We start from the raw sequence: 23,966 nt of genomic DNA, 5'->3' as shown, positions 1-23,966 counted from the left end.
AGATTTCCAGAAAAAAAAGCTGAAACCAAAAATAGAGTTTTCTTCTTAACCCTGGTTGACCCAGAACTCCCATCTCTAAGGAGTCTAATCCATCAAGTTTCCCATGGTATACATTTGCTTTTGTTTTTGCCCGAATGTTTCATGTGCTGTTGTAGTCACATTTTGAGCACCTCGAAATCTATATCTAAATACAAAAAAACTCCAGGCTCTAAATCATGGCCTCTTCCTAGAAGAAGCCAGAGACCAGTTGTCAGGAGAGAAATCCTGCCCTCCGGGAAGAGCTTGTATTTTCCCACTGCAAGTGCTGGCCATTCTCTTCTCCTGGCTTGTGGACAATATCTGCACTTCTTCCTTAAAAGAGAACTGTTTGCTCAGGCTTGAGCCCCAAGGTCAGACATTAACCCCTCTTTGCAAAGGTTACATTTAGCAGTCCCAGGAAGAAAACTCCATTTATTATGGCAAAAGCCCTCCCCCCTCAAGAAAGTCTAATAAATGAGCTCTATTTCGGTGACCCCTAAAATACACAAGGTTAATCATCTTTCAGGAGATGCTCATGGCTTCTTGACTTATTACTAGTCTCAAGTATAATGTGCTAATGAGATTAAAATGATTTTCCCCATTCAACTCCTCTTCTTCACTGTCTTTCCCCTCTGTTTCTACCAATGATTTTTGGTTGATTAATTACCTAGGAGACTAGTCAAATCTCCCTCAGCCTGGGACACACACACCTCAGTTCCAGATTATGAGGTGGAGGCTCTGTTGGCAGATGAATATGACTGATGGGCACAGGCGCGTATTCAGGGCCCCCGGGAGACGAGGAACAGCCTTCTGCAGCTGAGCCTGCCTTGCCTTACCTGGGTGATTCATAAGACACGCGACCATAATTCCTCCTCGAAATAGGCTCTGTTTTACAACATGGCAGTCTTCTTCTTTTCATAAATAATGATTTTCCCAGCTGTTCGATGGGTTCTGACATGTAAGCCCAAGCCACGCAGGACTTGTCCCAAGGGGGGAACGTTTGATGGAATTAAATTTATATTTCAGCTTCCTGCCCCCACTTCTCTGAAAGCCTCTGAGGCATACCCTTCTGCTTACTGTCCTACAGAGAGAAAGAGAGATGCTCATCTTTAATGGTCTCCGCACATCTGTGCTCCAGCAGAGGTGAAATGACACATTCCATGGGAAACCATTGTGGACAGCAAGTGGACAGAAGGGCGGCTGGGTCGCTGGGTAATTCAAAGCTCATTAGAGCACAGTGCTATGGCAAGGAAGGTCATGTGTTCAACACATGAGAAAGCAGGACAGCAGACCTCTCGCCTTCCAAGGCCACGATCTGCGCATCTAAGGATGGGCAGACACCTCACAAAGCAGAAGGTCACTGTCAGGATGGATGTGAAGATAAGGAAGAAACATTAAAGCATAGGCTTTCCATTTTTACAGGGTTTTCTTTAATAGTTTTACAGTGCTGGAAATCATTTTCAAATTTTCTAATACAGTTTTATATTAAACCTCAATAGGTAGGCTTGACAAGAATGAAGATGCTCTGGTTAAAGCTGGGAGAGAGGAGACTGGAGTCCTACCCACCAAGGCTGCTCCAATCCCCACTGCTGTCACCACTGATGGCCCCAAGGATGTCTGTGACATAATCCCCGGAACCTGTGGCAAAAGGGGCTTTGCAGATCAAGTTAAGGCTCTTGAGATGAGGAGATGATCATGGATTATCCAGGTGAGCCCAATGTAATCACAAGAGTCCTTAAAAGTGGAAGAGGGGGGGCAGAAGAGAAGAGAGAAGATGAGCTACAGAAGAATGGTCAGGAGAATGCAATGTCGCTGGCTTTGAAGATGGAGGAGCGGACCATGAGCCCGAAAATGTCGGCAGCCTCTAGAAGCTGGAAAAGGCCAGGAACAGAGCCTCTGGAAAGGAATGCAGCCCTGCTGACACCTTGATGTTAGCCCAGTGATACAGAATTGGATTCTCACCTACTGAGCTATAAGATAACAAAATGGCTGTTGTTTTAGGCCATCAAAGCTGTGGTAATTTGTTACAGCAGCCATAGGCCACTAACATGAGGACACGGCAGGCCCCCTGGGGCTCCACGGAACAGAGAATCACACTCTTGTGCTGTGCAGGTGCGGACCACTGCTCCCCTCTTGGCACGTAAGGACAATGGGTAGGAGGAAGACCCATTGTCCACCGTGGTGGGTGGACCTCTGCTCTGGGAACCATCCCAGGGTTCAGCAATCCCCCCGCTGGAGAGAGGTCTGGTTAGGAACTGAGTGACTGAGGCTGGTACAGGGCTGTGCCTTTCACGGGTATTTGTTTCCTGTCCCCAGAGACTATGTAAACAACAGGGCAATTAACTGGATAGCAATTAACCCTGTGGGAGTCCATGCATAACAGATAAACGTGCCCTTGCCTTCCTAGAAAGAAGGAAGGTTGAGCAGTGGATGTGGACCAAGCCCACCTATCTGGCCTGAATTCAGTCAGGAAAATATGTGGTAGAAGCCTGTCTCTTCCCATATCCCTGTCCCTTTGCCAGGTTTATTAAGGGCCAGCATGCTTTGAGTGCCTTCTCTCCGTCTGCTTTCATAAGCATATGCCTTTCCAGGGAAGCCTTTCAGTTCAACATCCAGAGAACTGAACGTCAGGGTTGATGTGGATGGAGAGGAGGAGGAAAGCCCGATTCTCTCCAAACTGCAGCTGATGCCCTTGCCCCTGGTTCGCCCCCAGGTGACACGGGACCACTGTGCTAACACACCAAGGCTTTGGGATGGTACTGATGCCAGTGGAATCAGATCAGGCTCATCCTCAAGTTTCTCTCAGTAGGGTCACGGGATCATGATGTGGAAGGTCAGCTCTCTAGCCCAGTCCTCCTGCCTCAGGGATCCTGTGCTTCACAGCCAATGAGAAACAGTCAATTGAATGGGCTTGGCCCCCTCCTCCCTCTAAGAGCCACGTGGACCAGTAACTTCAAAGTCTTATGCTAATGCCAAGCTCAGGTATAATTGGGTGACTTCTGCAGTGGCTCCGATCTGCAAATGCAGCAGCCTTACTGCAAATGCATATTCATCGGAACTATTCCTGCAAGCTCCGTCTCACAGATCACAGTGTTAAAAGTACAAAAATACATCAGCACGGCAATATGCCACATAAAAGGGGCTAGGATCACCAACAGAAGGCAGCTGACAGGCAAATCCTGAGGGTCTCAGAGAAGAGGCAGAGAAGTGAGAAGAGATGGGGAACGTATCCACGCGCACGTGTGTGAATGTGGGGGCACGTGCAAACTTACATGAGGGTGGTGGGGGAGGGATGTTCACATATGTGCACACACAGTGCTTCAGTACTTAGAATGACCCACCAGAGAGAGCAGTAAGGAATGAAAGGTTAAAATCTGGATGAAGAAAGGCAGGTTGAATAGTTTTTTTAAAAAAGTGTCTCAGCTGGGAACTCCGTTAGACAGTGAAATTGTCTCCTGAGGGAGCCGACTGGGAAGCTCATTGCTTAAGACACGTGAAAGTGGACTAGCTAAAGGGAGAGGAGCACCTGAGACATCGACTTACTTCCTGGCTGCCTTCGGAAGACAAGACCTAAAGAGCACGTTCCTTTGTGTTTTCCTGGTAGTCCTCTCTGCTCTGCCTTCCCTGCCTTTTGATGGACCGGCCAGGTCCTCCGCCTCCCTGCCACTCAGCCCTCTCTCTTTCCTTTCTCTTTTCTTCATGTTCTGTCCCTTCTCAGATGAATCAGGCTCCTGTCAACTGCTGCCCAATCTGTGAAAGTCTGGGGAGGCATTCGGGCTGAGAGAGTCCTGCTCTGGACCCAGGTACATATCCATCTTTGATGGAGAATAGCTCCCTGAACAGGTGCTGAGAGACGGGGAAGTGGGGGGTGTGAAAGATGGAACTAGCCCAGCATCCTCATAGCTTGCCCCTGCTCCAGGTCCCTTTACAAGAGCACAGCTGTCAGAAGGGGAAGTAAGATGCAGCTCCATGTCCTCCGCAGAGCTGGAAGCTCCCGGCTCTGCCCGGAAACCCTGCATAACAGCATGTCTCAGTGAATCACCTCTTCCTCTCCTCTATGCCACTGTTGTATATGGCTTTCTTGTCTTCTCTGTCCCGTTCCCTCTCCTCTCTGTGAGGATTGCATCATTCCACCCTTAAAAGAAGGGAAGGCTGAAAACTGACAGTAGTGTTGATGGGCATGAAAGTGAATACAGAGGCACCAGCAGCTGAAGCCTTGCCTGTCTGCTGCTGCCTCCATCACCCTTCACATCCACGGCATGGAAGACGGCTTGGTCCACTCTAGCCCAAATAGTCTTTCTAGTTCATAGCATCACATAGTTTACAAGTAGCCAAAGTCCATATAACCGATAAAGTAGAAAACCACATTTGGGGAAGCAGGAGTTCATTGCCATGGTCACAAAGGGGACGTATTTTTATTTTTTCTCTACCATTCCTGCCATAACTTTCATCATTCTGGCCTCAGGTAGATGTGTTATAAAATCTCCTATTACATTCAATGTAATTTGACTCTCGACAAAGGTAGGTTTCTTCTAGAATTTCCTACTATAATAAACGCAGTCTATTTCCTTATAGAGTCAATATTATACTATTAAGCAGTTAATTAGTTCTCAAATTGTTTGAGGGAATCCCTCACCAACTAGAGTGCAAGGCTGGTGAGGAAGAACCATGCTATATAGTTCATGACATCTTCCTTAGATAGTTACAGTACACACCTTGGGGGCTCCAAAAATACCTCTTGATTAAATGACTGGTGATGAGCTTCTCATCTCTGTCCAAAGAAAATTCATAATGTAGACTAGACAGTAGTTACAACTAGGGAGGACTCATTCTTGACCCTCTCTTTTACTCACAGTATCTTTTCATCTCTATCTGCATTGTGTCTTATCCTGTGGCCCCTCTTCCAGAAATTACAAGCTCGACAGGGCAGACCTACCATGCAGCCAGTGGAGTCCAGCTTGCGATCTGAGATGCAACGGAAGTTCTTACTGCAGCCCCCATTATCCTTGCTGCAATCACGGACTGGTCCAAAGGAATCTAAGAGGACCTCCAGGCTGTCGAAGGAGGACGAGGTCATCAGCTCCTCTCTGTAGGGAGAAACAGCAGGAGGTCGGAGGATGCCAGGGGACCCCAGGTGCCACAGGTAGCCTCACATTCCACGTTCCTGTCTGGCCAACCAGATCATGCCTCACTCTCTCCTGCAGATATTAAAGATCAACCATATTCGGAGCCTTGAACTAACAAATTATGGACACTCTCCATCTCTGGGAAATACGCCAAGGCTGTAACGCCTGGTCAAAGAAGGAGGTCTCAACTCGGGCAAGGAAATTAACATTTTATTGCCTGTCAGTCCTGAGGGGCTGCGGGAAGTGCTTACAAATTCTAATTTTATGTCCTCTCTCAGAGCATGAGCCTTGGGGTGTGCAATATTTAACCAGATAGAGTAGATCCTGGCACTGCCTCTGGGGAATTGGAAGGCAGCCTGCCAACTTCTCCTTCCAGCTTGTCTTGATTCCTTTCCCAGCACCTTGGGCCTTCAGGGAGTTTCCCAATCACTCTCCCAAACTCAGTGCGTGCCTCAGCGCCCTGAGGCTGGACTCACCTGACCTCCACCGCATCCTCCATCACTGTCATGTCTGTCTTACACTTTGCTGATGGGTTGATGGCCAGTTCAGCCGGGGGAATCACGAAGCTCTTGCTGAGGGGCAACCACATGCCCTCCCCAAGGGTGTAGGTGAATCTGCAGAGACACCCGACACCAGCTGGTGATGACTGGGTCCTCACTGGAGGACCTGGTACTCTACCTCCAGTGGCTTCCTTCTCAACCCTCGTAGTCCTCTCCAAAAAGGAGAGCTTATTGCCATTTTGTGTATGAGATGACTGAGTCTGAGCGAGCAGAGAGGCCTACCCCTGCTCACGTGTCCATACCACTGGAGAACTGATGATGGCATCCACTCGCCAGCTGTTAAAAGTCTTTTTTTTTTTTTTTTCAAACCATAAGAAATCAGGTTCCAGTTTCCTTCAGATTTGAAACTGGGCTTCCCCATTCTCAAGTCAGATATAATTGGAAGGATTTTAATTGAAAAGATATACTGGCCTCCCACCATTCCCACCCCCCGCATTGCACACGCGCAGTGGTAGCCACGGTTTCTCTCTGTGCCTGGAGGAGCCCTACCGAGGAAAGGAAAGAAGAAAAGCTCCCTTTTTCTAGCTTCTGTGTGATGGGAGCGGAAATGATTGAAGCCAGGAGCCTCCCGGGAGGAGAGAAGAGGGATGAATAAGGCAGGCCCAGATATATTCTCCGCACTCCTGCCCACACCCCTAGCTAATGGCACTAACCCTCAGGAGACAGGGAGGATTTTTTTTTTTCTTATAACAAGGGCTAAAAGGAATAAAGGAATCAATCAGCATTTCATGGGAGAGCTTAAGGAAACCATGAGAGATTATTTGTTTATTTATTCACTCATTGTATTTCAAAGGCATTCAAATGCTCTGTGTTCAGTCAAAAATAGTCCTTGGGATAAAAGCTAGTGTGGGTGGGATATCACGAGGCTGTGGCAGTCTGGCGTCCCCTTCCCACTTAAAGTGGAGGGAGGAACAATGGAAGGATGCGTATAATTAAACAGAACAAGCACTGGCTCCATTAGCATGCTGGTCACAGAGCGCCGCTTCAGAATCCAGCTCCTTTCTCTCCCCTAACCCACAAGCTCCCCTCTCCACTCCCCAGGTTGCCTGAGATGCTAGGAAACCAGACTGATGACGTGAGATTGTTTATGAGACACATAGCCCGCTCCAGGACATGGCACAGAGAATCCCCACTGACCACGGCTCATGAGTTATAAGCAAACAAGCCCCGTGATTTTCATCCACTCCCTGAATGACAGACCTGGGTAAGAGAGTAGCTGAAAGGAGAGAAAGCAGGCGCCCAGGGGAGAGGCAAAATCACTGAGCAAGTGGGATGTGGCCAGGACTGGGGAGATTTCTCCCCCATTCCCATCCTTATTCTTGGTCCTCTACTTCTCAGACCTGTGGGGCAAACTTCTGCATTAAGCAGCATTGAAATATCAGAGATGCTTTTTGCTCTGAAGGAGACACTCAACTCTCCCAACCCTCAGGAACAGGAGGAAATAGGTGGGCCTAAGTCTGTGCAGGGAGGAGTCTCCACCAGGTGAGGGAAGCCCATTACTAGGGGGACAGAAGAGGAGACCCCCCCATCCCACTCTTCCATGAAGTGGCTGGTGAAACTGAAGGCATGCCAGCTCCTTCACACACACACACACACACACACACACACACACACAGACACACACACGTCACCTGGCAAGATTAAGGAGCCAATTCAGGGCAGGTGATTGCCCCAGGGGACCTGGAAGCTGGGACTTAAGGATGAATGTGGGTTGAAGGCAACAACATTTAAGTTTTTATGTTCACTTTGCATTTCATAATGAACATTGTTAAGATAAGGAGATTCTAATAGGCAGGCTGGGGTGGGCACACACTAATATTACACATAATACACTGTTTCAGAGGGGACATATGCAATATTGAACGGTACCAGGGAGAAGGCAGTTTATTTGGACATAGAGGGGAGTTTTTGTTTTCTATTTTGGTTTCAAAATGACAAGTTCTGCTTTGATGCAGAGCAACAAATCTGTGACCTGTAGCATATAATTTGTGTAACAGATTTCAGGAGAGGGTTGGCAATTCTAGCATTTTTCTTTTGGGAGAGAGAGATGCACATCCAGCCATCTCACAGTTTTCCCTTCCTCCTCTGCATGCAATAGTATTTCGAAAGGAAATGCAAACCACATCTTTCCCCAAACGACACTGTTTAAGGGCACCCAGACCCACAGAACACAGTTCACATCTCCAAAGATGTCACTCTTCAGGTCCTTCTTTCACCAAACCCTGCTTCAAACTCTATGTTCCTACAATGCAATCTGACAGTAGCTCTAAAAGTCATCTTAATTTTCTCACCTCTTTGCCTTTGCTCTTTTTTCTTTTTCTTTTCTTTTATTATTATTATTATTTTAATTTTGGCTGCATTGGGTCTTAGTTGTGGCACTCAGGATCTTAAGTTGCAGCGTGCGGGCTTCTCTCTAGTTGTGGCACATAGGCTCAGGAGCACGCAAGTTCAGTAGCTGTGGTGCTCAGCTTAGCTGCCCCACAACATATGGGATCTTAGTTCCCCGACCAGGGATCGAACCCGTGTCCTCTGCACTGGAAGGAGGATCCTTAACCATTGGACCACTAGGGAAGTCCCTGCCTTTGCTCTTAATAATCCTTTTTTCTGAATTTTCTTCCCCCTCTCCTTTGCCGGACCCCCACTCATTTTAAGACTCAGTTAAGGTCACCCCTCTTACTGAAAGCCTTTCAGGGCTTTCACGCTCTCCGGCTAAGGGACTCTCTTCTGTGTATGTGCTCATGGTGCCTTATCACCCCTGAGATGCTGACTGTACCCATCTTTTCACGTGTCTATTGCCATTCATAAGAATGTGCTCTCTTGGATGGCAGAGCACAGTCCTTTGTCATCTTTGCATCCCTACTGCTGAACATAATTTCTCACCCAGGAAGGTCACTCCATAAATATTTATTGACTGATCAGCAAGGAGATTTAGTTTTGTTCTTTAGTTTGAACAGGCTGCTAGGGGTTATAATCCCAATTCTCCAATTTAAAGACAGAAGTGGTGGTGAAAATTATTCTTCATTTAGAACAGGACATGGGTTAATCTCTGGGTTTGAACACATTTGATGGTCAAGATGGATCTGGGTTTGATAGGATAAAGAACTTCCTCAGAGCACAGAAGCTTCTGAAACAAGACACTCTACCAAGTTAACAAGAAACGCTTTACTCTCTGGTAGGGTCAAGGTGAAACCTTGTAGGCGAAGCAACGTCAGGTGTGGGTAGAGACTAAACTTTACTGAGAACTTTCTAAAGGCAGGTGCTCTGTAGAGTTGCCTCATTTATCCTCACAACAGCCCTCTGAGGTTAGTCATTTGGTTCCATTTTACCAAGCCATCAACTAATATTTTAAGAAGTTTTGCAACCTCCCCAAGGTCACCTCTCCGTAAGTGGGAAAGAGGTGGGGGTTGGTCTGGTTCTGAAGTGTTGCTCAGAGCAGCTATCCAGCCCATGTTGGCTCATGCCAATGAAACTCTAAAGTCTTCTTTTATCTGCAAAATCTACTGAGTGACTCCAACAACCAAATAAATATAGAACAAGCTGTCAGAGAGAAGCTGCATCCTAAAATCTCATCTGTCCCTCATCCATGCGGATTTGGCAGGAACAATTTCAAAAAGCCACCAAAGAGAAGTTGGGCGAACATCTGGAATGCTTTCCCAGGTTGGGCCTTCTTTCATGACAGCTGGTGGTGACCACTGCAGTTGATGGCTCTGCTGTGGGCTGAGTCCTGCATATGGCCTTGTTGAACTATAGCTTGAAACTTCTGTCCAGAAGCAAGCGCTCGCCAGGAAGCACTGAACAGAATAAGCCTGTGCTCTCACTGTGGCTTGGCATGAAACAGAACATGGGAAAAATGATAAATGGCTCTTAGCACCTCCACCCTTTCCTAGAGCAAGCCATGCCAGAATGAGGTATTATTCCAAGGGATGCAGGTAGACACTTGGGAGGAAGGTCTCTGAGAGAGAAATTTGGTCTGTAGTCACTCCTGCCACCAGAGGGTCTAGTGGAATGGAGCGATCCCAGCTACAATAGAAAGGACACCTTCAGCACCAGGCTGAGTTGGGTACAGACACTCATTCTGGAGGTTCAGGGCTCCCTTGGGCCCTTTGAGTCTAGATTGGACTCTTCCTGGATTCTTTGGGATTATAGGTTACCAAAGTTAGGTTAGGTATCAAGGTCTTCTCTTAATCTGGTTAGGAAATACCTGAAATGATTACCTACAGATATTTACTGAAGACCTACTATGTTCAAGATGGTATGTTAGATATTAAATATTTAAAATCATAAAGGGTGCTTCCCCTCCCTTCAGGAAGACAACCATTGCATTGGAGAAGCAAATAGGCAAACTAAAAATAAACATGAAACAAATAATTGACAAATAAATGTTAAAGTCAGTATATACACAGATTTGGAGGGGGAAGTCTTTGTGGACAGATGCAATGGATTGGAGAAGCTTCAGGCCAGTGTTTCTCAATCCTGGGTACAGATCAGAATTACCTTGGTGCTTTTAAAGAACACTCATGCCCTGGTCCCACCTCTCAAGTTTATGCTGGGTAAGATCATTGGTCTTCCCTCCCCCCACACCCCCTGGCCCCCGCACCGTGAGACCTGTGGGATCCTAGTTCCATGACCAGGGATCAAACCCATGCCCCCTGCCTTGGAAGCACAGAGTCTTATCCACTCACTAGGGATTCTCATGGGGGGCCATGGTTGGAGAACAATTTTGGATGAGACTAAATTCCTTGACATCAGGGACTATCTTGGTCACATTTGTTTTGGTCATATTTACAGCACCTAGAACAGAACCTAGCAATAGTGTGCTCAACAGATGTTGAACTGCACTGAAACTGGGTCTAGATCATGACAGTAGTGTTTATAATAGGAGGAGACTATGCACAGAGGAGGGAGTCTGAGCAGACATGCAGAGTGGGATATATTCAAGTTGTCGGGGGCAGTGGATCAGTTAGAAGGTGGATTTGACTAAGAAGAGAAGGTTCTACAGGAGAAGAAGCTTATTAACAAGCAGCTGTACATTCAATTGTGGAAAGATCTGAATGTCAGAATTTAAATTTTATTCCATAGTCCAGGGAAATATGTGGTGGCTTGGAATTTATCAAGACTCTAAATCATAAGCGAACAGAGAAGCAAGTAAATAGTCACTTAGCTCCTTTAAGAAACTGCAGTTACCGACCAGGTCATAGAATTTTCCAGAGTGGCCACTGGCAATTGGGTTACTCAGATCACAGAAGGTTCTGATTAAAATTCTTAGTACCTGAAATAAGGAGAGCATGACCCAATGTTTTCTTCTGAGAGACTAGTTACTGTCATGTTAAGGATCAAAATGATTAATCACTTATTGATTAACCCATTGGCTTCTGAGATAGTTGACGACATGGGTCAAACCACACAACTGATCCCCTCTGTAGTGGTTGGGTATCATATCCAGTTGGTACCTAACAAATGAAAAGAGCAAATGATGCTTGTGGAGATGGAAACACAGTTTTTGTGCTGGTTCTGCTCTAATAGCAATTTCATCAAGGCCCTGGTTTTTCAAAGTGTTAGTTTCGCACGTTTCGCGGAGAGGGAACTTATCCGTGTTAATCCAACCCCACCGGGCTCTCCAACTGCCTTATCTTTATCACCCTTCAAAAGTCCTGACAGACCAGCAACAGGAAAAAGGGAGAGAAAAGTTTGCCAAATAATAAATCACTGTTGGAAAGTTTAAATGCCCGAGTCATAGTCTAAGGAATACATCTCTTGCAGCACAAATCTTCAAAAGCAGCCTGCGGCCGATGTCATTATCGTGACCTAGTCCATCCCGGGAGAGACACTCGGGAGAGAAAAGGGCAAGGGAAGGCTCCGTGAGGAAGCGGCTCTGTGAATCTGCACTCTAGCTAGGAGCGTGCCCTTAGGAGAGCACGACAGTGGCCGAGCCCAGTCCATCCGAGGCAGCACGGAGGAGCCGGAGAAGCCAAGGCAGAGGAGCCAGCTCCAGGACGCAAATGCCGGAGCAAAATGAACACCGAGGCCAGGACTGGCTGACAGGGAGGGTCCGGGGAAGGGGGTTGGAAAGGCAGCAGCGAAGAGGCGGGACTCTGCACCATGTGTGAGTGCAGTGGAAAGCAAGCAAGTTTTCCGTTCGCTCATCATTCCTCGCATTTGGCCATGCAGTAGCTTAATGCCTCCTTTGACATCAGACACTCGGGCAGGACTATTACTTCCTCTCCCAGAGGGCTTGCTGGTGAAGGGAGATGTTTTCATGTCCATACCGCACAAGCACAATCTCTGACACTCAGCGGATATTCAGCAGATGCACGTTAAGTGAAAAACAGACTGACAGGATAAATGGATGATTAGATCTTAGTTTGGAAATAAACGTGCTCCGGATAAGGTCTGGTGTGAATTAAGCTTTATGAAAATCCCATAATTCATGGCTGGCACCCAAATTCTTCCTCTGCTTGCTGACTTTTCTAACATGTACCATTCCCAGGTACATAGGTAGAAATTTGGGAGGGACTAGAAACCTCCAATTTGATCAGGAGGGTGGTAGATTAAAGAAAATCATAATGAAGTATAGTTGAGAAAGGAGGGAGGCAGGCTTGGGAGGGATTCATTTTGAACAACTTTTAAGGCTTTACGAGGAAGGTGCAAATTAGATGCAAAATGGAAAGGCAAAAACTAACAATAATTGCTTCTTCTATGCCAGTTGCTGTGCCAGGGGCTTTCCCTGCATTATCTCATAGATTCATCACAACAACAGAGCCAGGCATGCGATGCAGCTCTGTTTAACAAATATGGAGGGACTTCCCTGGTGGCACAGTGGTTAAGAATCCACCTGCCAATGCAGGGGACTCGGGTTTGATCCCTGCTCCAGGAAGATCCCACATGCCACAGAGCAACTAAGCCCATGCACCACAACTGCTGAGCCTAGGCTCTAGAGCCCATGAACCACAACTATTGAGCCCGTGTGCCGCAACTACTGAAGCCCATGTGCCTAGAGCCCGTGCTCCGCAGCAAGAGAAGCCACCACAATGAGCCCATGCACCACAATGAAGAGTAGCCCCTGCTCACCACAACTAGAGAAAGCCTGTATGCAGCAACAAAGACCCAATGCAGCAAATAAGTAAGTAAATAAATAAATAAAAATTTAAAAAAACAAACAAATGTGGAAACTGGGGGCTCCAAGAGGTTAAATAAATGAATGGGGGTCACAGAGCAGGCAAGGAAGGAAGCCAGGACCTCGACAGAACCTGTCCAGTCTCAACACCCTCCCTGCTGTAATTGGACGAAGGGGCGGCAAGTGCTGATGTTAGCAGGAGAGCAGAATGACCAAACGTGTTTCCCTTTTTATAAATTACCACTAGGAAAGAAAGTTCAGTGGGAAGTGGGACATGGGGTTTGCAGAGATATACAAGCAAGTCCCTAGACAACCACTTACCTGAATATTTTATCAGAAGGCTGTTCTCCCAAAACCAGGTCAAAGCCTCGCTGAAATATTGTGTAAGGCCAAGGCCTGAAAGGAGAAATAACATGCAATTAAAGTCAACCAACAAACACTCCCTGAATGTCCACTCTGTGCCAGTTACCATGCTAGGTTCTGGAGACCCACTGACAAAGAGAACCTAGTCCCTGTCCTCAAGAATCCCCCTAAAGTGAGCTTACAAGACCTGGAATGCTGGAACCCAACCAAGAATGGGATCAATGCAAAAATCACTGACCCACTAGGAAAGTGGCATTTAACAGGCATGACAATTGGAACTCCGTACAGAGTAAAATTCTAATAATGTCACAGCCAGAATTTATGGTCCTTCAGATGTAGATTTAACAGACACTTAGCTTTGCCTCACTGAAGAAAGCGGGGCAGTATGATTTCTTGGAAAGACGAAGTCTCCGGAATCAGACAGTTCTGGATTCAAACTCTGTTCTACTGTTGAGCCAACTGTCTGCCTTTAGGCAGATTATTTGCCTTGTTGAGTCTAATTTCATCACGTGTGAAAATAGATTTGCTAATAGCTGCTTCACAGACCACTGTGAAGATGAAGCAAACCTTTTAGGCCAAGGCTGCAGCCCATATGGGGTCTTCAACATGCTCCCTTTCCCTCAAAATGACATGAAGGTTCTGGGTCTTTGACAGGTTCCAGATAGTTTCAGTCATTATAATGTCACTCATTCAATCAGAAACAACTGAAATGGTATTTTTGAATAAGACTTAACTTCGAGTCTCTCTAGTGAGCATCTGGATGTCGCGTGTACTTGAAAGTAACAAAATTATTCCTTTTCAATAGTATCTATCTCTTCACTAACCTAGATGTCCAACCCCCAAATTATTTACTCCTCCAAGCAAGACTTATAAAGCCTGGCCTTGTGCGGGTACAAGATACTGTGCACATGGGGTGAACTGGGCCCTTGTTCTCATGGAACTACAGTCTCCAGGTATAACCCAATCATACCAACCCCAAAACCCAGTTACTGAGGATTTTACTGTAGACATGCCTTTGGTTTTCAAGGACTACAAAACGTCAGGAGAATAAATTGACATAATTATCTGGGACTAAATCTAATGTTAGGAATTAACCCAATGGTTGTCAATAAGTGTGGTGTCACCAATAGAGGGCATTTGGGGAAATTTAGGGCGGTTGCCCTCAAATGACACAATGATTGCAGGACATCACTGGCATTTAGAAGGCAGGTCTAGGAATGCTAGAATAGGGCAGTGCTTAGAACAGCCCTGCACAACAAAAAAATTCCCTCATGTCCTGCAAACTTTTGAATGCCCTGCTGCACGTTTATGTAGGTAAAAACCAGCTTGTAATTATCTGAGCCTAAATGCTAACTCCATTTACACACAAGCACAAAGCAGCTTGTACTATGTTAATATAAGAGGAATTGTCTAGGTGCATAACTACCCTGTAACTTAAGAGAAGACTATACACCATTCCTTAGAAATTTTACCAAGATTTGTTCATAATTTTGGAAAATCACATCATTTTCTGCAATGCTGCTCATGGGCTTTGAATCACCAATACAGTATGCCTATATCAATCTAATTGCTCTTACACACATGGTATATTATATATTACTTTACATACCATATTATGGTGAATCTACACTAGGTGCAGATGTCTGTCAACTTTATTTCTTCTATTGTATAATTGCAGAGAATTTATACATTAAAATACATAGTTATATCATTATAAGTTATTTCTTAGCATTTCTCTTTTAATTACTGTTAAGACATTATATATAATATTTAATTTGTGTATTTAGATTTTACTATGTATGAATTTCATTTAAGGATTATAAAAAAGGTTAAATTCACTTGTCATAAAATAGGATGTTGGGTCTGTTAGGGTTGAAAACCACCAACTTAACCCAACCAGCTGACCAATTAACTACTTGAAGGAGTTGTTAGTTGCAAGGGGAGGCCACTGGGACTCCATAAAGGAGTGACTGGGATGAATGCATCCCTTTCTTATGCTACTATTTATAAACACTTTATTCCTGGAATTCAATTTAGAAAACCCTTGAGGCAACTAGAATTGGCTCCAAAAAGTACCCAAACACGGTACTATGAATAACCCCTGGATCAAATAAACAGCCCGTGTGTTTTTCATGTTTGCTCTGCTCACTGGAGGCAAACCCACAGAGTAGGGTTTGCATCTGATTCTTTTTTTGCTAAACAGTAAGTGGTGGCTGTGAGCAGCTAAAAAATGTGTATTAATTCAAGAAAAAGACTGAAAATCAGGAGAGAAGAATGTCCTGTCTGATCCTAGACACCTAGAGAGGGCAATAAAAAAAGAAAAGGGACCTGCAACTTTCTCTTTCTTTTGGGCAAAATCACATTTTATTTACTATTAGTTTAATAATTTTAAATAAAACACGTTTTGCCCTCAAGTCATCTCTAGTACTCAAAATGGGTACAATATGTAATTAGAGTTAATTTTTGACATGGTTCCTCGGTTGTCTGAAAATATATTTTGAGGAGCCAAATTTTAGGACTAGCATCGATTACAATGTGAACAATTAACTGCACAGAATAACAAATAAACCTGTACTCAAGCCACAGGTAATGAATCAATAAGCCCAGAAACATTGATTAAGCACACGTTGACATATCGCTAGGTAATCAGGTCAAAAAGACTTCCTGCTCTCGAGAGGCCTGAATGTTATAAAGGCAGCTCAGAGGCGCCGTCTGGACCCCACCCTGATCATACTGACCGGCAGCAGGACACAGGGGGTAGGACGTGGGTTCTGGAGCCTGCCTGACTATTCAAATTCCAGCTTAGCTGTCAATTGCTGCATGACCTTGAACAAGTCCCCTTTCCTCATCTGTGAAATGAGGCTGAGGGTAATGATGTTATCTACCTGGCAAGGTTTTTATGAGGAACTAGTAACTACACTTAAAATGTTCAGAACAGTGTCTGGCAGTCAGTGGGTGCCATACAAGCACTTGTTAAATACGTTACTTGTACTAGTTACCTGAATCCAATATAAACACTATGAAAAGGGGATTCCCAAATTTCTAATGAGGAAGAGGTGTCTTCCCCTAAGGTGCAAACACAATGCAACAGCAGGCGTTAACTCAGATTGTAAATGCTCAAGTGTCGGCTGGAGAGGAGGTAATGATGAAGGTGGGGAGACAAACCCCACCCCCACCTCCACCCGGGGCCACTTTACAGGGCACTGACGCTGCCGCACGGACCTGAAATGCAGAGAGAGGGGAAGAGCACATGGCAAGAGAAGTCCAAGAGCCTACAAATTGCTTCAGCAGAGAAGGAAAAGAAAATTGACTTATTTCCTTCCCACGAGTCAGGGATGATCTGTCAGGGAGATGGGGATTCTTATTTGATTTATTTCGCAAATATTTATGGAGGGCCTATTGTGTGTGAACTGTGATACTCGGCAACAGGAGTCGGGATAAAGAGATTCTTGCTCTCAGAGGAATCTATAGTCTTTCTGAAGAAACACACGTACGCCCAGAAAAATAGCCGAGGATGAGTAAAAGGGAGGAGGAAGGGGACTGGAGGAGATAAGCCAAGTGGTCATGGCAGTGGCAGGTCACTCATCCTGGGCGCCAGGAGGGCTGGGTGTGGGCGGTGCAGGTGGGGTAGCAGAGGGGAGCTTGATGCATGTGAGTGGAGAGGCCACCGGGGGTTACCTAGGAAAAAGGCAGGGGCAAAGTGATGTAGAGCTGGACCTAAACGTTCCCTAAACACTTGGAGCTGAGTTACCCGAGACCAACTGAAAGAGGAAGGGGCCTCTGCATTAGGGCTTTCTGGGTGTGAGTCCAAGTCAATAAAAATTGAATTGTCCTCACCAAAAAGAGACCCATCATTGAGTGCGTGTGTATATATATCTCTCTCTCTCCAGGCTCTGATGGAAGCTTCCCTGGGGATGCCTGGTAACAGGGTCTAGAGGCCCTTATAATTATCCCCCTCCTCTCGTTGCTCTGTTTCTCACTCTACAGGACCATTTTTTTTTTTCAAAATGGCTCACACAGATGGTGGAGACCGCGCCTCCCGCAGCTCCAGCTCTTGTCTTTACAGGCTCGGACCACACAGAGACACTACCGCTCCTTAGTAGGAAAAACTAATCTATGGAAGAACTGCATGGTCTATCTTAGATCAGATGAGGAACCAGGACCAGTCTCTGGGGCCAGGGAGGTAGAGGCATTTAAGCAGCTGCAACTGCCATTTGGTCTTCAGGGCTAGAGCTGGCAGGAGGGTGAATGTCAAACAAAACAATCATTTCCACCTCAGCTTCCATCCGCTTGTAGTGGCAAGAGCGCGGCCCCCGACAGGAGTGGGTGGCATTACCGAACGGACTGTGCCCGTGTTAGTTTTGCAGAAAGAGTGCCCACCAAGGCGCCCAAGCATAGTGTCAGGCCAGATGCAGGGCAGGAGATTGAACACCGCTGCTGTAAGGAAACTTCAGTCTTTTGACTCCAACTTACGTAATGTGGCCTCGAATATTCTTTGTCCCGCATTGGGCAACCCAGTCACATCTTAGTTTAGGAAAATTAGCAGAATTAGAAGTCAGAATTGAGCTTGTTTGTTTGTTTGTTCATATCTACAGTCTGACAAATCAAGACCCTGAAGGTTTTCCTCCTGCGTGGGCAGCTACAGATGGCCCAGATTCAGGAGTCTCACAGGCCAGCACAGGAACCATCTGGGATCCATTGCCTCGAGCAGGGACATACTCTGTGCCACAGAGAAGCCCCAGCGTAACGGAAACACAGCAGCCAGCAGGACACACGTGTAAATTGTATATGCTTAAAGCTATTAGTAATCTCTGACCTGCCATTTCTTTTCTGTCTCTGTCTCATACAATACCCACAGTTCATGCAGTCTTCCTTAAGCACTGGCAATTCCTAAGCTTTCTCTTTCTCGCCTCAATTCTTGCTCCTTTTTCCCAAGACACATCAGCTGTCACAGGGTTCTTCCTTTGGTCATCGGGCTAGGCCTGAAGTTGGTCGTGGCCTGGACCTAACTTCATTCGACTGGTTGCTTGGGCATTCCTTCCACTATGTAACCTAGACACAACTGAGTGGATGCAACCCTGCATGGCCAGCCTGATGGGATGATCCTTCATACAGGCTCTCCCAGGGCAGAAAGGGAACGCTTCTTCTCTGGACAGAGTATTTTAAAATCTGCTTTTTGATTAAATGCTAATCCTAGCTTTCCACCTAATATTGGCATTTGGAAAGGGAACTTGGAAGTTTCTGGTCAGCATTGTCTGGTGATGGGCTTCCTTGTGGAGGACTTAAGACTTATCACCTGGGAATGATGAGGGGGAAGAGATATAGATGATAGATAGAGGATAGATAGATAGATAGATAGATAGATAGATAGATAGATAGATAGATGATGATAGATAGATAGATACATAGATATATATAAAATATGTGGGAGATAGAGAGTGTGAGAGGGAATACATGTATGTATACATGGATGTATGTGTAGACACAGTTCAGTGTAGGGAGACAATGTTTCAGTCAGAGGCAATGATGAAAAAGGCATTTCATGATGGACTTTTAAAAACTAGGAGCTTCTTCTGAGCTCATATATTCTTCTACCTATCATTAAAGAGATCATTGTACAAATGAAAATAATTTGTCCATAGTTAAATGAAAGCACATCCTTTTAAACTTGCTTCCGGCCACATTAGGCTAAGTTTCTGCTGGAAGCATGGTTCCAAAGTTTCCCCCCAGCTAGTCACAACACTTTGGGGTCCGGGTACAAGATCTCATATCCATATGCAACGTGAGAGCCTTTGAGCAAATGTTCTTTTTCTTAACTAGGTAAATGCATTTGCAAGGAGAGAGCAGTGAAACAAAGAGAGAATAGAGGTTCGTTTTTAAAAACTTTCTGGAAAAAGGTAGTTTGAGAGATATACAGGAGAAAAGGTAAAGAGAATACTAGTAGAAATAACTTTTCCAGCTATACAGTTGGCTCAAACATTCCACACCTCAATTTACCCTAATGATAAAATGAAGAGATTATTACGTGCTACTCTCTTCACAATCAGCACCAGTTCTGGGAGGAATACATACTGGAATGGCTGATTCCGAGATGATCTGGTAAACCTGTGGCTTTATCCAAAGTTTAATGATAAGAACAATGATGTCCAAAGTTTCTATAGGACACTTTAGGGGCTGGGGGCCTTTGCAGATATTGTTTCTTTACCTGGAATTTTTCCCCTCTCATTTACTCGGACAACTTACACTGCTCTTTAGTTCTGGCCTAAAAATTACTTCCTAAAATAGACCTTCACCTCCAAGACTAGGTTATGTTCCCTTGTTATATAAAGCACACTGCACTTCTCTTTATAGAACCTATAACTCTAATGAATATGCTACATATTTAGTTAATATGTTCCCCTTATCAGATATAAAGGACCCTGTCATCATCTTTGCAATATCCTCCTTTCTTTCTTTCTTTCTTTTGGCTGTGTTGGGTCTTCATTGCTGCATGTGGGCTTTCTCTAGTTGCAGTGAGCGGGGGCTACTCTTTGTTGTGGTGCACGGGCTCCTCATTGCGGTGGCTTCTCTTGTTGCAGAGCTCTGGCTCTAGGCACATGGGCTTTAGTAGCTGCGGCACATGGGCTCAATAGTTGTGGCTCATGGGCTCTAGAGCTCAGGCTGAATAGTTGTGGCACCACAGGCTTTGTTGCTTCGTGGCATGTGGGATCTTCCTGAAGCAGGGATCGAACCTGTGTCCCCTGCGTTGGCAGGCAGATTCTTAACCACCGCGCCACCAGGGAAGCCCAGATCCTTTAATTTCTTTCAGCCTGTATCTTCATCTATAAAATGTGGATAAAATACTACCTAGAGCTGTTAAGTGACCAGGTATATAGTTAGCACAGCGCCTGCCACACAGAACAAACACAGCAAATATTAGTTATTGTTCATTATAATTAACATTCCCATTTGGTAAAAAGAAAATGCATTTCTAACATTCCTTTTTTTTTTTAAGATTTCTTTACTTATTTATTTATTTTTGGCTGCAATGGGTCTTCGTTGGTGCCCATGGGCTTTCTCTAGATGTGGTGAGTTGGGGCTACTATTTGTTGCGGTGCACTGTTTCTCATTGTGGTGGCCTCTCTTGTTGTGGAGCACGGGCTCTAGGCTTCAGTAGTTGTGGCGCATGGGTTTAGTTGCTCTGAGGCATATGTGATCTTCCCAGATCAGGGATCGAACCTGTGTCGCCTGCATTGACAGGTGGATTCTTAACCACTGTGCCACCAGGGGAGCCCTCTAACATTACATTTTAAAAATAAATTGTGTCAGAAAGAGAAGGACAAATATTGTATGCTAACTCACATATACGGAATCTAAAAATGGTACTGATGATCTCAGTGACAAGAACAAGGACACAGATACAGAGAATGGACTGGAGAACTCGAGGTTTGGGAGGGGGCGGGGGGTGAAGGGGAAACTGAGACGAAGCGAGAGAGTAGCACAGACATATATATACTACCAACTGTAAAATATATAGTCAGTGGGAAGTTATTGTATAGCAAAGGGAGTCCAACTCGAGGATGGAAGATGCCTGGGAGGACTGGGGCGGGGAGGGTGGGGGGAACTCGAGGGGGGGGGAGTCAAGGAAGGGAGGGAATGCGGGGATGTGTGTATAGAAACAGTTGATTGAACTTGGTGTACCCCCAAAAAAATAATAAAATAAATAAATAAATAAATAAATAAATTGTGATGACACGCTGGATTTTACAAACTTGTGTTATCTTAAAGCACATAAATCTCATGTAAAGAAAAGTTAAATATTGGTGTGATTTTATTCATTATTTACTGTCTATTAATAGGTAAACAAATTCATTTAGAAGTTTTTATGCAGAAAAACAACATATTTGTCAGTAAGTAGCAAAGCAGCCAAGAGTGTGACTCTGGAGCCAGACTGAGTAGGTTTGAAACCTGGCCCTGCCACTTATTAATGCCGTGTCCTCGGTTAAGGTCATTAATTCCTGCCATCAGACTATTCTATTCGCTTCTTCCTCCAGCCCCATTTGGGCCAACACCACCCTGCCCCCGTCTTCCCTCCACAATTCACAGCGGGCTCACTTCATAAATGTTGGTGACTTCAGGAGTCACAAAGGTGATCCTTTGAATTCTCAAACCACTCATTTCCTTGACTTTTCTCCTCAAGTGATTCTGTCCCCCACCCTCGCTCCCACGCTCATAGCCTAGATGACCAATATCTGCAACTCTTCCCTGGTCCCAATGTCAAGCATCCCGATATCTGACATCACCTCCTACCCTCCCAGTTCATTCCTCCTAAAGCCACAGAATACTTTCCAGCCATCTGAGCCTTAAAATCCATTGATCCAACCACCGCTTTATTGACCCTCGCCCACCTCACGTACCTGCTTCCCTCTTTACTCAGATTAAATTCTGTGATCCATGATTGTAATCACCCTTTCACGCAACCGCAACTCTCTTGCCCTCCACTGCTTCATCATACTTGTCTGAAACACTCCAACACTGGTTAAACTCAATGACCCCGCGGCTCCATTTCTGTGTTTGCACAAATGACTGTCATTGGCAACCACAGGGACGGGTCTCCCTTTAAAATCCTACACCACTGACCTCAAGTGGGCTCTGCGTACTGCCTACCGATCAAACTACATTTTCCCTGTCTGTTCTCTCTCCCACTCTCAAGATCATTATCTCATGCCTTCTTCTTTCTCCTCACACCTCCAACACCTCCTCCCCCATCCTCACCCTCAGCGAATGATCTGCTTCCCAAGTAATTGAGAAAACAGAGGTGGTCAGATTAAAAGCTGTCCCCACCCACCTACCTGCTCCTATGCCCATTACTTGGCCCTTCTTCCAGTAATTAGGCAGGAACAGTATGTGCTCCTGTCTTAAGTACTTCCATTCCAACTCACCCTTTGACAATTACAGGCAATGGGGTATAAGGGGAGGAGCCCTAGGTGGAAGTTACAAGTTCAAACCCCCTTCTGCTATTATGACCTCAAGCAAACGAGACTACCCCAGAGCCTCAGTTTCTTCACATGCAGAATGGAATCATGAGCTATAGCATACTCCACACAAACTATACACTGCTGCACAAAGTGTGTATAAATAACTTTTAGATCCTTAATAATCTTTGATTTTTCACTTTTTAATCAATTTTATTTTTGCAGGTTTTGCTCTATATTTTGTGTATGTGTGCTTGTCTGTGCTTAACATGTTATCTCATTTAAAGACAGAACAGTGAAAAACTGACAAAATCCCTAACTCTGTGCCTCAGTTTTCTCACCTATAAAATGGGATAATAATAGTAACCACCTCACCAACTGCACAGGATTAAATGATCTAATATCTGCAAAAACTTCTAACAAGCTTGGCTATAGTAAATCCTGAATAAATGCCAGTTGTTATTATGCATATATTACTTAGAATGTTGGTTCTAAATCTTGCAAAGGGCTTTGCTCAAAGAAATTTTAGAAGTATCTAAAATGATTTTGAAAATGACCATAATAAACAAATGTAATTCCCCCCCCCAGTTTTGGAATTCACAGATACAACCTTGGCCCCCAAAAGTGGCAATGAAGACAAATACACACATTCACGATGGTTAATTTTCTGTGTTAACTTGACTGGGCCACAGGGTCAGTCTAGATATTTGGTCAAACATTATTCTGGGTATTTCTGGGAGGGTGTTTGAATGAGATTAACATTTGAATGGGTAGACTGAGTAAAGCAGATTGCCCTGCCTAATGTGGGTGGGCCCTGTTCAATCAGTTGAAGACCGGAATAGAATAAGAAGGCTCACCATCCCCTGAGTAAGAGAGAATTCTTCCTGCCTGATGGTCTTCAAACTGAGACATCCATTTCTTCTGCCTTTGGAGTCAAACTTAAACACTGACTTTTCTTGGGTCTTGAGCCTTCGGCCTCCAAACTGGAGCTACATCATCAATTCTCCTGGGTCTCAGGCTTCAGATTCATACCCAACCACACTATCGGGTCTCCTGGGTCTCCGGATTGCTGACTGCAGATTTTGGGACTTGTCAGCTTCCATAATTGCATGAGCCAGTTCCTTAAAATACATCTTTCTTCATATTCTACACCCTATTGGTCTTGTTTCTCTGTAGAATGCTAATACACCTATATACACATGTGTATGTACAAATACAGAATCCACACTTCACCTTTTTGTCAACACAAAGCATGTCAGAGAATTAGAGCAGTGAGGAAACACAGGCATGGACTCCAGTTGGGCAGGAGACATTGTTACCTTGATCCTTGTCACCTGCCTTATGGGGAGAAAGGGTAAGTGTCTGCTTCAGTAGACTCAGGGAGCATCCTAGAAGGCAGAGTCCATCTGTCCTCTGAAGGGGAAAGTTGGCCCAGAGACTTGCAGTTTCCCTGCATATTCTGGGGTCTAAGATTGTATAAAGCAAAAGGAGGAAATCTTGGACTTCCCTGGTGGCACAGTGGTTAAGAATCCACCTGCCAATGCAGGGGACATGGGTTCAGTCCCTGGGTTGGGAAGATCCCACGTGCCACAGAGCAACTAAGCCCGTGTGCCACAACTACTGAGCCTGAGCTCTAGAGACTGCAAGCCACAACTACTGAGCCCATGTGCTGCAACTACTGAAGCCCGCGTGCCTAGAGCCCATGCTCTGCAACAAGAGAAGTTCTTATAATGAGAAGCCCATGCACCACATCAAAGAGTAGTAGCCCCCACTGACCACAATTAGAGAAAGCCTGTGCACAGCAATGAAGACCCAACACAGGCAAATAAAT

The 23,966-nt window shown here is 45.2% G+C and overlaps 1 protein-coding gene across 2 annotated transcripts in view; it reads right to left on the bottom strand.

Moving 5' to 3' along the window:
• ASTN1 (astrotactin 1) overlaps positions 1–23,966 on the bottom strand; it is a 299,335-nt gene that overhangs the window by 87,727 nt on the left and 187,642 nt on the right. For both annotated transcript variants that reach the window (XM_057727657.1, XM_057727658.1), the window contains exons 9-11: positions 13,140–13,214; positions 5,621–5,758; positions 4,955–5,105 (exon numbers count right to left, since the gene is read on the bottom strand). In XM_057727657.1, coding sequence (XP_057583640.1) covers positions 4,955–5,105; positions 5,621–5,758; positions 13,140–13,214 — 364 coding nt within the window. The remainder of the gene's footprint in view (positions 1–4,954; positions 5,106–5,620; positions 5,759–13,139; positions 13,215–23,966) is intronic.

The sequence above is a fragment of the Hippopotamus amphibius genome, chromosome 3 (genome assembly GCF_030028045.1).
Source record: "Hippopotamus amphibius kiboko isolate mHipAmp2 chromosome 3, mHipAmp2.hap2, whole genome shotgun sequence".
Lineage (NCBI taxonomy): Eukaryota > Metazoa > Chordata > Mammalia > Artiodactyla > Hippopotamidae > Hippopotamus > Hippopotamus amphibius.
Note: the sequence above shows the minus strand (reverse complement) of the source record. Positions and strands in the feature narration are given on the sequence as shown.